General features: G+C 37.6%; 1 protein-coding gene across 4 annotated transcripts in view; it reads left to right on the forward strand.

The window, feature by feature from the left end:
• The first annotated feature begins 884 nt into the window (after window positions 1-884).
• The window catches only part of LOC139960207 (uncharacterized), a 30,614-nt gene continuing 16,727 nt past the window's right edge, over window positions 885-14,771 (forward strand). Inside the window, exons 1-3 of one of the 4 annotated variants that reach the window (XM_071958397.1) lie at window positions 1,013-1,434; window positions 7,503-7,808; window positions 8,381-11,318. Coding sequence is in view for 1 of the 4 variants with exons in the window: in XM_071958394.1 (XP_071814495.1) it covers window positions 1,038-1,434 (397 nt within the window). In the remaining 3 variants the exon portion in view is untranslated. Of the gene's footprint in view, window positions 1,435-7,502; window positions 7,809-8,380; window positions 11,319-13,303; window positions 14,077-14,771 lie in introns of those variants that run through there. The other 3 variants (XM_071958394.1, XM_071958395.1, XM_071958396.1) reach the window with 3 other exon arrangements.

Below are 14,771 nucleotides of genomic sequence, written 5' to 3' on the forward strand. Positions count from 1 at the left end.
GTATGTATATACAAGTAATCCTACGAAAAGTACACACAATTTCATAAATATTTTGTCCAAATATATATCTATTCTCTTTAAGAAAAGTCAACCAATGTAGAGATTGGCCACTAAACCAGACAACTTGGTCCACTCACAACCACAATCCCATCGAGACTGTAACCGTATTTATTATTATGACGATGTTACGTAAAGTGAGTATCTATATTTTGTTACAACGTTGTAAAAAAATCATTTGGGATGATACAAGAGGAAATTATAGCGTTCTCTTGACATTTGCATTTAACTCCTATACATTTTTCGAGATACCTATAGTTGAGACATTGACACGCGTTGTATGACCTGTGAACTTGAAGCAAACAGTTGTGATGTCATAGTTACACACTGAAATATTTAAAATTGTCATCCAAGGTTCTACTTCAAAATTGGGATCTATCTCATTTGGGACATGTTATCTTCTCATCCCATTTGTTAAAATTTGACAATACCAATAAAAGCAAAAAAACAAAAAAATAAAGCAATCCAAAGATGTTGTTGTCAATGCATAACTATGAAATCATTCATGCTTTCTTCAAGTTCATCTTTGGTCAAAAACTGTGATAATTTCAAATATCAATATCTCAAAACGCTATATAGGAATCGCATCAGGATATTTGTTTTTAAATCCCTGAATTATCATAAACACTCATTAATGTATTTATCAACAAAGTTAGACATTCACGCAGGAGAGCATCCTTTTTTTCTGAAAGTTTTCAGCAATTTTTATGACTCAATTTGCAGCCAATACTGCCTTAGAGTCTTAATTGAGCAACAAAGATCCAAGTGACAGTTACTCGAAAAGACTGCATTTAACAATGGAACTTCTTGAGTTCGATAGTTGGGCGATTCTAAAATAGGTTCCAGCATGGATATACAATATCAAGGAAGTATGACCTTTCAGTCTATTAGAAAAAAAAAAGTATACTTTTATTCTGAGTTGGAAAAGCCTGTATCTGAAATATAATTTATTTGAAGGAAATTTAGTTCCGCATTGGGCGATGAGAATTTGTGACAAATACACTATTTGGGATTTCATCAACATGAATGACAATGAAAAACAGCCTTGCATACATGGAAAGTCGAAAAAGTGGCCAACTATGTTTTGGGTTTTGATGAGAGTCTTAGCACTTTTCTATCACCGATCAGTTGTTACCGAAAGGAAATGTTTTTCTTGCCACGTTCGTCAAATTTCGAGTCCATGTTACTGGAAAAGAAGCAATCTGATGGACGCGCATTTGGACTTTTATGTATCGGCGTATGAATCGACCCCCAGCAGTAAAACCGATGACGAGAATAAAAACCTTCAATATCAAGACGGCGATCACTGCGAAACATGCCTGGCCTTATGGTGGAACTGTTACCGAGAACCTTGCGAATACACCGATCGGGATATAGGTATGTTAGGTAAAAGTACATTGGTACTCACTAGGCTTGGGGGAGTGGTCTTCATGGTGTACAAAAGTAACGGGGCCATCCTCCACCTCTGTCTTGTAATTGGTTTTAAATAACTCTGTCAGAGGATGCTTTCGGGCAACAATTATTTCAGAAAACGGCTGGGGGGGGGGGGGGGGTTAGGAGGAGAGGAATTTAGAATGTGGTTCCCCACCTTTACACTCCTATGCTCGCCAATCGTGTTTTTATGGGGGAAATACCTTGAAACACTGCATGATTTAGATGCACACAGTACAAATGCCATTATTTTATTTATCATATATATATATATATATATATATATATATATATATATATATATATATATATACATTTATACTGCAATAAAGATGAATGAGTGAGTAAGATATTTGAATAAATAAAACCCAGTTTCATTTGTGCTGATTATAGTTCACAAATTCCCTCTTCCGGTGAATTATATAATAGTTATTATCGTGAATGTTTTGGACATAACCTAAGTATTTGTTTAGACACGTGCATATATGAATCAACATTACTTGAGCAAATATCGTTCATATTTTATTTTATGTGATATCAATAACTGGAACTATAAATAGCCATCTTCCCCACAAAGAAAATCATACGGTCTCCATTGGTAGCCTACAGTTAGTTCCGCTTATAAAAAAAAAATGGCATTCCTGTGACAGCCCCCAACCCCTTCTCTATCTCTCTAATACGAAACCAATGTGTCTGAAGCCTTCAAGGAATATAGAATTTATAAACCGTTTGTAAAAGACTGTCGAGATTCAAATCGAAGAATGGCATGTTTTCGCCTTTCGAGGGGTGGGAAGGGCTTTTTTTTTGTATACTGTGCTTACTGTATTCATCATGTTAGGTGTTTCAAGTATTTGGGGTTAAGTCGCCAAATCCGATCCCATTATGTATTAGATTATTCGAATTTATGGGCCTTGCACCATATGCTGTGACGCTTATACTTACATTTCCTTTTTTTGTTTGAGCAAAGAAATACATGACAAAATCGCATGTCCAAAAAATTTTAAGCAGTCCATCCAAATAATTAACGTCATTGAAGAGACCACGGGGAGAAATCCTGCCAAATGCTTTCCATTTCTATAAAGCTGTCCTTGTTCGAACAAGCCAATGTAAGTATATAAGGCAGTGCATATTCAGTAAGTCGAACCAACTAACAACTCGATGAGACAACACAACAACTACACTAAATAGCACAAGTGAACATGTACTCATCTACATACAGTAGGTCACATGTACAGTAGACTAGGTCTTGTCGGATCGTTACTGCGATTCGCTAATGTCCTCTTTCATAAGCGTGGAGGGAAGTAGTCCCACCAGAAACCTGATAAAGAACAAATTGACTAAGTACGATAATCCCAGCAGCGGAGAGAATATTGTAAAACGAATCTACATCGGCGAAGAACAGCATAAGAGATGGGTAAGGCAAAGCGTCCGGGACCAATTGGGAATGAAACCTGACACGGAAATGGTTACACTTTTACTGGACAAGAGAGTTTTCTCCCCGTTGGAAAGGTTGTTTTGCACTACGTAGCCTATATAATAAGTTGGAATACATCGTCCGAGTTTTGTCAAAAAATCAACAGTTTTGAGGTACAGACGATGGATATTGTCGAACAAGCTATAGCAAAGCACGCCTTTAAAAACGTTGCTTATAAGCTAGGAATAAGGCCAATATTATATACTTAGACTATAGGCTAGCCTAACACTATGAGTGACAGTACCAACATAAACCAGGGCCCCGTGGTCAGTGGCTACTTTAGGCTTGATTCTGTAGTCTGATGTAGGTCATATGTGTAGGTTAGATCTTTAGACCAAGCCTAACACAGTTACAATTTGCAGGATGACAGGCGACTGTAGTTCTATTACATATCCAACTCAATTCAGACAACCACTTTCATGAGGTATAAAGATGATGATCAACTTAATTGGCCATTAAAAATATAGATCAAAGTCTGCCAAGCTGTTGGCTCAGTTCATGTAGGCTAATAGTATCATGATAAAGTCTAATCCTTGCACATGCCGTTAGGTTCCGATACGTTACACAAATTTCCACACAAACGTCCTTGCGCTACTTACACAAAAAAAGATGCAGACCTAGCCTAGCTAAAATACAACATATTTGTACCAAACGATGATAAAACTTATATGCATATCAATTGATGAGATGAAGCAGTTTTACATAGTGGTGTGGAATTCGATCGAAAAAGGTAACTATTTTTTACTGTTAGAGATCCAAGGACATTTTGTCTCCGGATTGCAAATGTTTAACGTATATACTACTGTGTAACAGCTTCGATATGGAGGATAAACATAAAGTTATACCCAGCCGTGGTCAATAACCAGATCAAATCTGACGGAGCAATACATCAGTGAAATCACCAGAACTGTAAATGATTCCAAAATATTTCTGATGGAAACTGTGCATGTGTTGCTGTTAGAGACACCAAGATGACTGCCTTGCACTCCTGCCTTGTATCTACAGTTTTTAGCCACTTTCCCCAAAGGCTTGGTGGGGTGGAGGATCCTTCCTCTGTATCACTGCTTAACAGTTGTACTATGCAAAGATGTGATGTCAACGAGACTAGAATCTGATCATACCACAGCCAGAAATCCAATTTTGATTCCAAGATTAATCACTCTGCACCCCTGCGCACAGCTGTGACGGACAAGCAGTTTCGTCCCCAGAAAATGTCAAGCAATTTCTACTAGGATTTGATCCAAAGACATATCGAATGCGAAGGTGTACACTGTAACCAGCCTGGGGTTATCGACCCTTACTTTAGCTTATGCTTTGTTCCGTTATGTCCTTACTCTTCATTGTATAACACATTGTTTATTTATCTCTCCACAATCCAAAGCCAGATGAAGGGTTATATTACACCATGCTGTTGACAGGCATGAGTGGGTGTTTGGTGATGTTGGAGGACCAGCAAGGTGACGAGCATGGTCATTGTCAGAGCTGTAGTAGGCAAAGGTTATCACCGAGGGCTCGTCTGCACATATTGCTTTGAGGAAATTGTCCTAGATATGCACCTTATCGACAGCCTGGACTTTTACACCCGATTCCAATGACTTAATAGCATATGTCTTTGTTTATCTTTTATTTTTCTTCACAACCAATATAGCCATTTCATAGGTATAAGCATGCATTACTGCAATAATGTTCTGTGTTCTTAAGGGAAGAAAATTTAAATCTCGGTAAACTTACTTTTCCTCATCTTCGCGAGCATTTTGTTCAGTTAAGGTACTCAGTAAGCTCCTGCTAAATGTTTTGGCGACAACGAGAAGCTACATGCATTCCATCCTACCAAAAAGTTGATAAAACAAATTTCAGGGAATTACAAATTCTGCCAGTCTTTTATACTTTTTAATGCTTACTCTAATTCCTACTGTTGCCTGAAACAAGTTTACTCCGTGTATGTTTTCGCCATGCTATTGTTTGTCATATATCAACAGATTTGGTTACGTATAGTGTTTTCAAGGAAGTACATACTTCAACTTTTATAGTTTACTTCTCTATGGGAAAATTCAGAAGACACAACTTCAAGGGATCTGAGAGATGAGGGGGCTCCCACAGTGAAAGAGGGAAAGGGGTATGGTAACATGCAGAGGGACGGAAGTTTATCGTAAGAGGCTGGGGTACCCATCCATGCAGAGGGTGGATCAGTCCTCGCAGAAGATACCCGCGGATATGAGCCCTCCCTGAGGAATATTTTGAAATTAAACACTGTTAAATTCGATTTTCTGGAATCTGGCTAACAAGATAAGTACACAAAGAAACATTACTGCAATTTCGGAATTGGCTAGCCATTAATTATGATCATGTATTCGTCAAAATATACAACATATGGAAACACCTGAGTGCATTTTTGTTCAAATTTAAACGTTCAAGTCTAACAGGATATTAAGCCACTTAATAATACACGCTTGGAAGTATCTTCGTTCGAGCGTTCACCAAATCTTGTATCAAGCTCAAGCAAGTTTGTATCTATGACGGAGGAGAACAGCCTCTTCATTCCACGTATGTGTCCATGAACACCATCATCCCTTTTTCTATACTTTATTTGGTGTAAAACAAATAAGATACCGATGAAGAATTTCCATAAGCTCTATTAGGAAGCTACGTTCATATAAAAAAATAATTGTAATCGTTGTGCAATATATTATCATGCCCTCGACTGGCTACAGGCCAGTCAATTTGGCAATTATTGTTCTGACCACCGATGCAACACAATTCTTCGATAGTTGGAATGTCCTGGCACCTTCCACAGGCACAAAATGGAGACTAGACTTTGTGCCAATGTTCTTCAACTAAGAGCTGCAGTTCCCATATGTCCAGGAGCAGTCCAGGTTGCCTCTCTGCTAAAGTTCTTTAAAACATAACCTTGCGCTGCCTCCCCGTACATGTTGACAACCATCACCTGTTGAGAGAAGTAATGAGTTACAAATATTTTGCCACAGTTGCCATTATTTAAGCAAATTACAATGACGTGAGGCTTATTGCCCAAACAACGTTATAAGTATAAAGGTATAGCGTCGCATAAACAAATGATAAAGAACGATCTATGTGAAGAGTATTATGCCATGTAGGCTTATCTCCTATTCAAAGTTGCACAACATGAAGAAGTCAACAGATGTAATGTTTATATACTACATTAAGTTCTGTTTGAGAAACTTGGATTCTGTACTTGAATATGATGTATGATGAAGGTACTATAGTTTAAGGGTTATGCTTTGTAAATTTGAAAACTCATAATGAGCCTTCCATTTTGTAGCGTGTTGCATGTTACATTAAAATAAAGTCGCCCTGTGATGGTACATACTATAATACGTTCTTGTCATTTTATTCGTCTCTCCTTCCTGCTGCCGTACATCAACATGCCCTCATTCATCTCCGACCTCTAACACATCCCCTACCGTGTCCTCTTCCTGTTTTTATTTGAAGTCCACCTCTGTTAGGTTGTTCTTGTTCCTTAAAAACAAACCACGTAAACCTCATCTAAAAGCAACTTTCAATTTTATATTAGCAATCCATTCATCCAACGCAATTTCGACCTAGCAAACCCCTCTAGTGTTGTATCTCCAAGTGTCAAGAGTCAAGGCTTACGTTGTCATATACCCCTGTCCTCAATGAATATTCCTTTGCACTTTAATACAATGTTACATAGTTTACACATAGCCTACATCTATCGACTATGTGTAAACTATATAACAATAGGACTGCCTCTGGCCATGCCAAGTCTGAGAAGGAAAAGTAACTACGTTCCATTATGATTACGCTTCAATTTGCACACAGAGGTAGCCTTCGCAGTGCAAGGCTTAATACAATACATTAGCTCTTGGTCTACTTGTGTTTAAGGGTATATTTCTTTAGCCTATAACGTACCATAGTAAATTGTCGCTCACTTTTTCAATCTCGAACACTCTGTGAGGCTGAAAAACTATAACATTTTATCGTCCAGCAAATTTAATGAATGTATAAGCATTACCGTGGCAGGTTTCGTGATAATAATTTCGTGTTTTCTAGCAGAGTGCTATAGTGATGAGCCGCCGATTGAGGTGTTTCTATGCGTGACCTAACGTTTATAACGAGGGCCTTTATCTTCAAAAGAGCTTTCTGAAGTGCACCGTTTTTTGTAAACGTTTTTGGTAATCTTCATTTGTATTAATAGTACACAGGGTCATTAACTTGTACATGGAAACCAGGAACAACGCTAGCTTTAAATTCAAAATAAAGAAACACATAAAGCCTGACGATGTGCCAATGTATTCTTTGTTCAAACACACAATGCAACTTGACACCTTGACACTTTATAGTCAGATACAAACCGTGTAGTATAAATGCTGGACCACTGATGTATGGCTACTGCAAACGGAACAGTGTAACAGATTAAAGCAATATGCATATGAAATAATCACTACAAATTTTAACTTATCACTCAATCTCACAGAATTGTGAAGCTATAATGTTCTTGACAGAAGTGATTCATCTGGACACATTTTTGTCTTCCTTTTAGGAGTAAGTCCATTGGGACGAAGGTGGAACGGTATCATCTCTAACGGATGGTTCGTTGTTGCACTAGCTATTTTGACATATGAATTTGTCAGTGTCTTTCGGAGATTGTATGGAAAATCAGAAGAGATACTGAGCTTTCTGTTAACTCTCACGTTGTATGAACTGCTGATGACTCATTATGCCTTCGCGTTGTGCTCAAAGATACATAGCCTCTTTAAATCATCAGTTCCAAGACTTTACTGGTCCACTACGCTTAACGTACGGTATTTGATCAAGAGAGCCCAAATGTTGGACTTGCCAAATAGAGGTAGGTTGCCCTTCTTCGCCACTGCCTTATATGTTCCTCAGGAAAGCCAATGAGAAACAGGTCTGGCTCCGAGGACATTTATTTTCCGGGTCCCCAGTTTGCACTTTTCAATATTCTTCCTGAAAATGCGAATACACTATACTTTATCCCATACTTTCCGGAGATCCTCCATGCATTAATTATCTCTCTGACTTGATTTTTTTTTAACTTGAGATAAACATAACGTAATAGATAAGATGATTACTCAAGTAACATTGATAATACGCCAAGGATTCAAGCAATACATCTTATTGATTTGGATTTTGGATTTGTTGAACAAATTGTTCTTTTCTCCTTCAAGACAGATATCAAAATGACTAGAGGTGGTTGGAAATGGTGCTATCGAGTGTTGATTATGTAGATATGTTTTCTTCTTTTTTATGGCTTACTAAATGTACAGTTGATTTAGTTGCGAATGTCTGTCGTATACATTGATTTCCAACTTCAGGCTTTTTACTAATCTGAGAGGGATTTATGATGTAATTCGTATCTTGACTATACTTTCCTTTCTCCCTCTCTCTCTCTTATACAAGGCTTACCTGGATTACCAGTCCTCATCCTCTGTGCCTCCTGCCCTCTCCTCGTATCAGGATACCGGATGGTGATTTTCCTATACATAAGTAACTGTGACATCACTGTTCACAGTGTAATGCGGTCAGTGATCGGTGTTATCTTCATAGTGAACTGGGGCTTATCCGTCTACATCATCTATTTCATTCGGGTGTCTTTTCAACACCAGTTCAAGTTGTTACTTGCTTACATGAAAGAGTTTGAAGATGACATCCGCAGATGCAAAGCAATTTTGTTGGACGTTGTTGCCGATTTTGCTTGTTATTATCAGTTTTGTTCTTTGTACACGGCCGTTGGTATTCCCGCTACAGTTATTGCTGTCGTGGGTAACATATCTTTAGCCTATATAAATGACCGAAGTGCGTGTGTTGGTAATGACCTTAAAGGTCAAGAGATAGTACAGCACATCACAGTGTTGGCTTGGTCAGAGATTGCAATGATGATGATTCTGGTGGCTGTAGCAATGGGTGGATACAAAGTTCGTTACATCTGGGAGAAATTTGTGAATAATGTTATGATCATGAAGTGTAACGAGTCGCAACCTGACGGAAAAGAGTTATTCCTCGAAGCAAACTATTTGCTGAGGGAATCTAACTTGCTATTAGCCACAATCATCTTCTCAGTAACTGGAATCTACATGGGATTTCAGTTTGGGGAACAAAATGGTGCATTTTTAATAAGTTCATGCAATGGAACATCTTCATATGCATCTTGTACCTAACTGAATACGTATTATGTAAGTTTAGCATATGAAGTTATAATCGACGGCGGTTGAGGGTTTTTTTGGACAATGAATAAGATAAGATAAGAGACCAAGTTAAATATATAGATGAACAGAGCATGTTCGTGTATTGATCGTTAAACATAGCATATATGTTGAAACAAAGAATGATTCAGTACCAAAATTAAACATATGATTAAAATTGTTGATGTCAGCCGTTGTATTGTTCAACATATAATTCGGTGCATACTAGCCTACGATGAATTTGAAAGGTACAAATTGTATTTAAAGTATTTGATTTGTGTGTCTGTCATTTAAGGTTATCATAACAAATGATCAGAAAATTTAAGTATCAGCAAGTAAAAACAAAAGTAAAATTTAAGATATATACTTTATGGGGGCAGTCATCTTTTCATTCCTATAAATAAAAAACTCATAGCATATATGTTGAAACAAAGAATGATTCAGTACCAAAATTAAACAAATGATTAAAATTGTTGATGTCAGCCGTTGTATTGTTCAACATATAATTCGGAGCATACTAGCCTACAATGAATTTGAAAGGTACAACTTGTATTTAATGTATTTGATTTGTGTGTCTTTCATTTAAGGTTATCATAACAAATGATCAGAAAACTTAAGTATCAGCAAGTTAAAACAAAAGTAAAATATAAGATATATACTTTATGAGGGCAGTCATCTTTTCATTCCTATAAATATCAAACTCATTGAGGAGAGATGAGTTTCAACAGATACGGTCTATATTCATTAGACAACACAACAATCTTTTGTGTGACCAATAAGTTTTAATGATAATCAGCAGAACAAAGAAATTTCCCCACTTTTTACACACATTTATACAAACTGTTTTGTCTCACCAAGCCCTGAGTTTTGTCACCTTTTCTCTTTCTTGTTTGTGATTTTCTTGTTAGTTATGTGTAATATAATTCGAATGTGTTTCTCTGTCATACAGTCATTAATTTATTGTACCAGTTGATATATGAAGATCGTTCAGAGCGAACAAAACAAGCCCCTCCAAACTGTAATATAGCTTTTCTAAACTACAAAGTTTTCTAGAAATTAGATTTCGACGATCGTTCAATTATTTACTTTAGACTTCTTTCCCCAAGACAGAAAACAAAGCAAAGCAAACAAACAGAAAAGGACGTTTGTTATCTTCTTTTGTTATCTATTGTAAGCAAATTTAATAAATCTATATTTATGCTCAACTTAATATGTGTGGTGCCCCTAGTATAAACTGCATTAAGCAGTAAAGATATGGGACTTCATAGTTCACCTAATATTATATCTTATCTCATAAGTAGAGTCCCTTTATAGTTTGTGACAATTTGCAAGTTGGAGGCCATATTTACTCCAATGTGCTCGCCGAGGAACGCAAAATATGCAAGTACCAGATACACAAGGAGCATATATTTTAAAAGATAAAACACGGATATCTCTATAATTGTCTTTAAAGAGACAGACTCTATAGTCGCAAGACAAAGATGACGGTCGAAGAGCACGAAACGTTTATCAAGTTTACATCAATACAAGAAAATGGTGTTTAAAGGTAAATGAAACAATTATTTTAATTATTATTTTAGTCAACTGCACACAGCTGACAGAATGAAACCACATAACATCTATATATACTTACTTAAAACTTGTTAGTTTTTTAATCAAGTGCTAGGTTAATGTGAGTAGAGTATCTCATACCGCATTATAGCAAAGCACTGGTTAATAGGAGAAACAAATTGGATTTGGAATTTAAAGTGGCTGAGTATGATTATGTTACGCCCTGGGGTGTTCGGTATGCGTGTACCCCGTATTTCGAACACGGCCAGTGCTACTAACAATATGTTTCCCCGAGTTTTGAATAATTTACCATGCGATATGTTGCCCATTCACTTACCATTCCACTTACTTTTGTTCTATTATGCAGGTCTCTCTCGCTCTCCCCGTCGTCTGGCATCACCAGCATTCCAGGCATTTGATCTATTATCTCACGAGTTGTTCTGCATGTTTAGCGTTTTTCTATTTTACTATCACTTACTCTCTTTACCTTGTTTAATTAAGACGGTGTTGTTTTGTTATGTATTTTGTGTTTTGGAGGACTTGATTTATTTCATTGAGATTCGGGCAGAGAATTGGAGACAACGTTGAGCAGCACGGCTATTGCAGTACAGTATATTATTTTAAAGCCAAGGTTGTTTTATTTATTTTAGAGAGCAGGTCCGGGAGTGAGAGATGACTACGGGGCGCCATTTCCTATTGTATTTTATAACCCAACATAAAATAAAACTGTTAGCAAACTGGTAATCCAGTCCAGCTCACAAAGGTCGTCAATAAGTCTATCAAAGTTGGTGGTGCTTCCATTGCTTCTTGTGATCAAGTCCGCAACCTCGGGGTTATTTTCGGCAAACACGTGAAAATGGATAAACATATCAGTAAAGTTTGCAAGACTGGTTTCTATTATATTTTTAATCTAAAGAAGATTAGGAAACATATGTCTTCTAGAACTATGAGCACCTTCGTTCATTCATTTATTCATAGCCATTTGGATTATTGCAATAGTTTGCTCATGTATTCCAGGGTATCTGATTCAGAGACTGCAACGTCTGCAGAACAGCGCAGTCAGGCTTGTTGTAGACTGCTATGACCTCAACACACCATCGTTGAGTATCCTCCATTCTTTGCACTGGTTGCTTGTTGAATTCAGAATTAAGTTCAAAGTACTGCTCCTGGTGTATAAGCATTCATGGAATGGCACCCGCCTATCAGACGATCTGTCTTTCCAGGTCAATACTCGTTATACCTTGCGTTCTAGCAATACACTCACTCTAACTGTTCCCAGAACTAAACTGAAAACCTATGGCGATCATGCCTTTCCATCAGCCGGGTTCATGCTCTGGAATGGTCTGCCCATATCTGTGCGGAGTTCTCCCATTCTCAGTCAGTTCAAGTCTTGTTTGGAGACTCATTTTTTTCAAGTTGGCGTTCTATTAGGGTTGTACAGCGCTATTGAATACTTCGTAGATTTTAGCGCTTTATAAGTTCATTTGTTATTATTATTATTAGAGAGCCTGTGCAATAGAATGTGTAAAAGTAAGTTGGCCTGACGTTTCGATCCTAGCAGGATGTTCTTCAGAGGCTAAATGACAAGTAACAGTAACAGAAGGGACAAAAACACTCACACAGAATACAGACAGGTGTTCACCGTGATCATTAACCTGTCTGTATTCTGTGCTGCCCACGCCCTGATTCGTAGCTTATAAGATTGAGTCATAATAGTGATTGCAAGACATTTGGCCAAAATATATCCTTCAGCAACTTAGGTTTAGATTACAGAAGCCCAAATTCAAGTGCTGGCTTGGTCGTCGCCAAACCTTGTTATTTATTCACCTACTAACTCAAAAAGCAATCAGTAGGCTCAGAAGTATATGTCCATAAAGTAGGAGTGTCCAAGTGCTGTGTCCAGGTCTTTGTACACATTGCGCTCGGTAGAGATGTTACATCAAGTACATACACTCTACGCCCTCGAGAGGTGGAGGTACATTGTGAGTGCTATTGTTGAAAAAAAAAAGTCTTTTCGTTTTGAAGTGACAGAAACACAGTAAATTATCACCACTCCTTACTAATTAATTAGTTAATTTATAAAATTCAGTAAAGTTTGTTAATTTTTTAGTTAATTTTTATGTTATGTATGTAATGAGTGAACTATTTAGTAGACCCCACAAAATTTTGATTGTCGTAATAGAGGGCGCAAGGACAGTTTCTGTTACAACTCGTTGCTGTCCGATCAATCTAACGATCAGCGTTCTGGTTTCTCTTCCCCTCCTTTATAGCCGGATGAGCCGCCTGGCCCCTCATTACCCCAGCCCCAACTAACACCTCTGGGCATGTAACATTTTGTGGTGTCTACTAAATAGTTCACCCATTTCATGTATAACCAAACTAGCTCACACTAGATTCTGGACCCGTACCCAGATCGAGTTCGTTACTTTGATGACTTGATCTGACAAGGAAATTATAAGGGATATGCTACCTGATACGCAAAAATCCAACGAGGTAAATGAATCTGGAGGATTCATGTCAATTGGGTGCGCGCGTACCATGTATAGAGGGTCATGTGATGTGTTCCAGGGTGGTACTATACTGATATTTCTCTGTAGCAGTTCGAGAAACAGTGTTAGTGACTTCGTGAAAGATTGGTCGGTTCGGACATGGGAAATAACGGCATAAGAAGGTACTGGTACTTCAGGCCTACGAAATAGTGCTAATATGCTAACGTTCAACCTTATTCTCTTGAATGAAGGCAGGCTTTCTACATAATCTTACTTATTAATACAGCTCTAGGGCAAGCTTTGTCTCATATGGCCTAACGTTATTAATACACGCTATAAGTTAATGTAGAAATGGGAAATGTTTAGTTCAGTGCAACCACGGAATTCTCCATGGAACAGAGCCTAATGCTGCTCGACGGGAATATAGCTATCACGTTAGGCTACAGGCACGGTTATTGCTAGGTAACGGGTGTCGTCTGCTGCTCTAAGCACGCAAACACATTTACGTACTAGTTGGGTGAAATAATCATGCGTAATAGGGAGAGTAGTATATTAGTACCACCCTGGAACACATCACATGACCCTCCATACATGGTACGCGCGTACGCCCGTATTTACTGTGTGATAGTTTCTCCAGATTCATTTACCTCGTTGCAAAAATCACAAAAAAACAGCGAACTGAGTACTTCGATGGAAAAGTTGCATGTAAGGAGTTTACGGCAATTTTAGCGTTTCTGTGCATTCTTTTCCAAATGATACAAAATCACTCACAACATATTTAAGGTTTTTTGTCAATCTTGACCGCTACTGAATCTTGAATATAGAAAACTAGTCTGTCGAAAAGCGTTGGATAAAAACAGAGTAGGTTTGCAAGGTAGGTACTAGTTACACGAAAATGTCTCCAGTCCTCACATATGGTAGTTGGTACAATACGTCTACAGGCCTATACACCCTAACTTTCGGTCTAACTTCTGAGGCAGCTCATCAAATTTGAAGATTAAACATTCCTTTAAAGTTGCACTGTGCGTTAGAACGAAGAAATACATTAGCACATTTGTCAGGCTATATGTATTTCTTTATTTTGCAATTAAATCCTGGAGATGTTGCTAGTTTCAAACATGTATCAATTATTTATGACCAGGGCTTTGCTGAATTTCACAATATGCCGATGATACTGTTCTATTTTTAGATGGTTCACGCGCTTCTCTTGTAGAGGTTGTAAACATTCTTAATAATTTCTCTGCCGCTTCGGGTTTAAAAGTTAATTTCAGCAAATCATTCTTTTTTCCATTGGGTGCTATGGTTTCAAGGGTTCCTTGGTATTTTCATGAGTATGGTTTTAATGTTAATCTTGGTCCCGTGAAATATCTTGGTGTCACATTTACTACAAAGAATGAAGATTTCTTTTCGTTGAATTATCTTCCCAAATTATCCAGGCTCAAACAGTTACTTGGGATGTGGTCAAAACGTGACTTAACACCAACTGGTAAAGTAACTATAATTAAGAGTTTGGCCATTTCGCAACTTGTTTTTCTTTTTAGTGTTCTAGCAAATCCTCCTCTTAGTTTC

The sequence above is a fragment of the Apostichopus japonicus genome, chromosome 19 (genome assembly GCF_037975245.1).
Source record: "Apostichopus japonicus isolate 1M-3 chromosome 19, ASM3797524v1, whole genome shotgun sequence".
Lineage (NCBI taxonomy): Eukaryota > Metazoa > Echinodermata > Holothuroidea > Aspidochirotida > Stichopodidae > Apostichopus > Apostichopus japonicus.